At 53.6% G+C, this 1,712-nt stretch overlaps 1 protein-coding gene across 1 annotated transcript in view; it reads left to right on the top strand.

Annotated features, from left to right (window-relative positions):
- The first annotated feature begins 28 nt into the window (after nucleotides 1–28).
- UBL3 (ubiquitin like 3) overlaps nucleotides 29–1,712 on the top strand; it is a 56,067-nt gene continuing 54,383 nt past the window's right edge. Inside the window, exon 1 of the mRNA XM_015637330.3 lies at nucleotides 29–799. Within this exon, the coding sequence (XP_015492816.1) occupies nucleotides 773–799 (27 nt within the window). The 5' untranslated portion in view covers nucleotides 29–772. The remainder of the gene's footprint in view (nucleotides 800–1,712) is intronic.

The following is a 1,712-nucleotide window of genomic DNA, read 5'->3' on the forward strand; positions in this document are numbered from 1 at the left end:
GCTGAGGAGGAGGAGGCGGCGGCGGCGGCGATGCGAGCGGAGAGCTGAGGCTGCGGGAGGCGGCCGCCGTCGAACGCCCCCCGGCCCCCTCCGAGCGCCGCGGGGGAGGGCTCTCCCCTCCGAGCGCCCTCCCTCCCTTCCCTCCCCGGCCCGCGTCCCCGCCGGGCGCTGTTGGATGCCGCACACCGCCTAGGGGGGGCCGCAGCCCGGCGTCCTCCCCAGCGGCCCCGGGCCCACCCCGGCCCTCCCGCCTCCCTGCCCCGCCGCCCAGGGCAGGAGCCAGGTCGTGCCTGCGCGCCCGGGTCGCCTGCGCCGACTGAGGAGGTGACTTGGACGCACTATTATCCCGTGTGAATCATCCTGTCGTCATTTGTCGAGGCTGGGAGAGAAGGCAGAGGGCGAGAAGGGGGGAAAAAGCCCGCACGCAGCTCATGTGGCGGTGTAGTCCTGCTGCCTGGTCTACCTGGCACCGCTGGTGCTGCTGCTGCCGCCGCTGCCGCTGACAGGGATCTGCTGCCATCTCTGGTCTCCCGCTGGCTCCTCCGGTCCAGCCCGGCACCGCTGCCCCTGGATATTCCTGCTTCTCAGTCGGCCGCCTTCCCCACTGCTTATCGAGCACCGCTTTCGCGTAGGGAACGTGGAAGCTGCTGCCTCGCGTACTGACACCGGTTTTGCATCTTGAAGATCTCCGGCGGGCTGCTCTTGGTGCTGCTGCTTTTTTTTTGGTTTTGTTTTTTTAAGTTGATTTTAAGCCATTTAGGGTAACATCAAAATGTCCAGCAGCGTTCCAGCTGATATGGTGAGTGTTGTACTGCTTATTTAATAGTTTTATTATAGAATAACATTTATTTCAGCCTGACTTTGACAGAGAACATGGAAAGAAGCGGGGCGTGGGAAGGAAAAAAAAGGTCTTAGTTGCATATTTAAGGAACATAAAGTTCCCAGTTAATTACATTCCCCCTCCCTCCCCAGATGCTGGTTTTGCTTCGCTTTTAGGTGGTGGAGTGGGAGATCTGCAACGTCGCCTCCAGTGTAGCGAGGGAAGGGGATGCCAGACTCCCTTACCTATGGCAGTCAGTACCTTGAGTGCTCACGTTTGAGTCGTGTAGCACTGCTCTTCAGCTCCGTTGAGTGTTTTTTGGGGGGTAGATAAATACGAAGCAGAGCATTCGGGATGAATTTCTCTACCCATTTCTTTCTTTCTTTCTTTCTTTTTTTAATTTTTTTTTTGTTGTTGTTTTCCTTTCTTTCTTTCTAAACCTCTTAAACTTGGCTTGTGTCTTGCCAACGCTTTATCTTCCGATGTTGGTGGGAAGTTAATCTCTTCACTTGCTCCCGGCTCAAGAGCGAGGGAGAAATTTTCATGCGCTTTATTTTCATGGCGAGGTCCTTTGTGCACTAGCTGCAATCTGGACATTTTTCAAGGGCACTCCTAGTACTTCTTATGGCGGACTGTACTTCAGCTTGTATTGGATACTCGGCTCGGTACATTTAAAAAAGGAAGGTATAGCAGATCATGAAGAGGTAGGGTGAATCAGGTCTGCCAGGTAATCTTCCGTTCAGCACGACTTTCTCCATTTGTGTGTATTTCCATAAATCAGGTTATATCTTCATAAGTCACTTAATTTGGAAAAACACCCACGAACTTGTAGCTGCAGTTTGGTATGTTAATTCTTTATTCTTACAGCAGAATATTTTCACGTGTCTCTGCA

This window comes from Parus major, chromosome 1, assembly GCF_001522545.3.
Source record: "Parus major isolate Abel chromosome 1, Parus_major1.1, whole genome shotgun sequence".
Classification (NCBI taxonomy): domain Eukaryota; kingdom Metazoa; phylum Chordata; class Aves; order Passeriformes; family Paridae; genus Parus; species Parus major.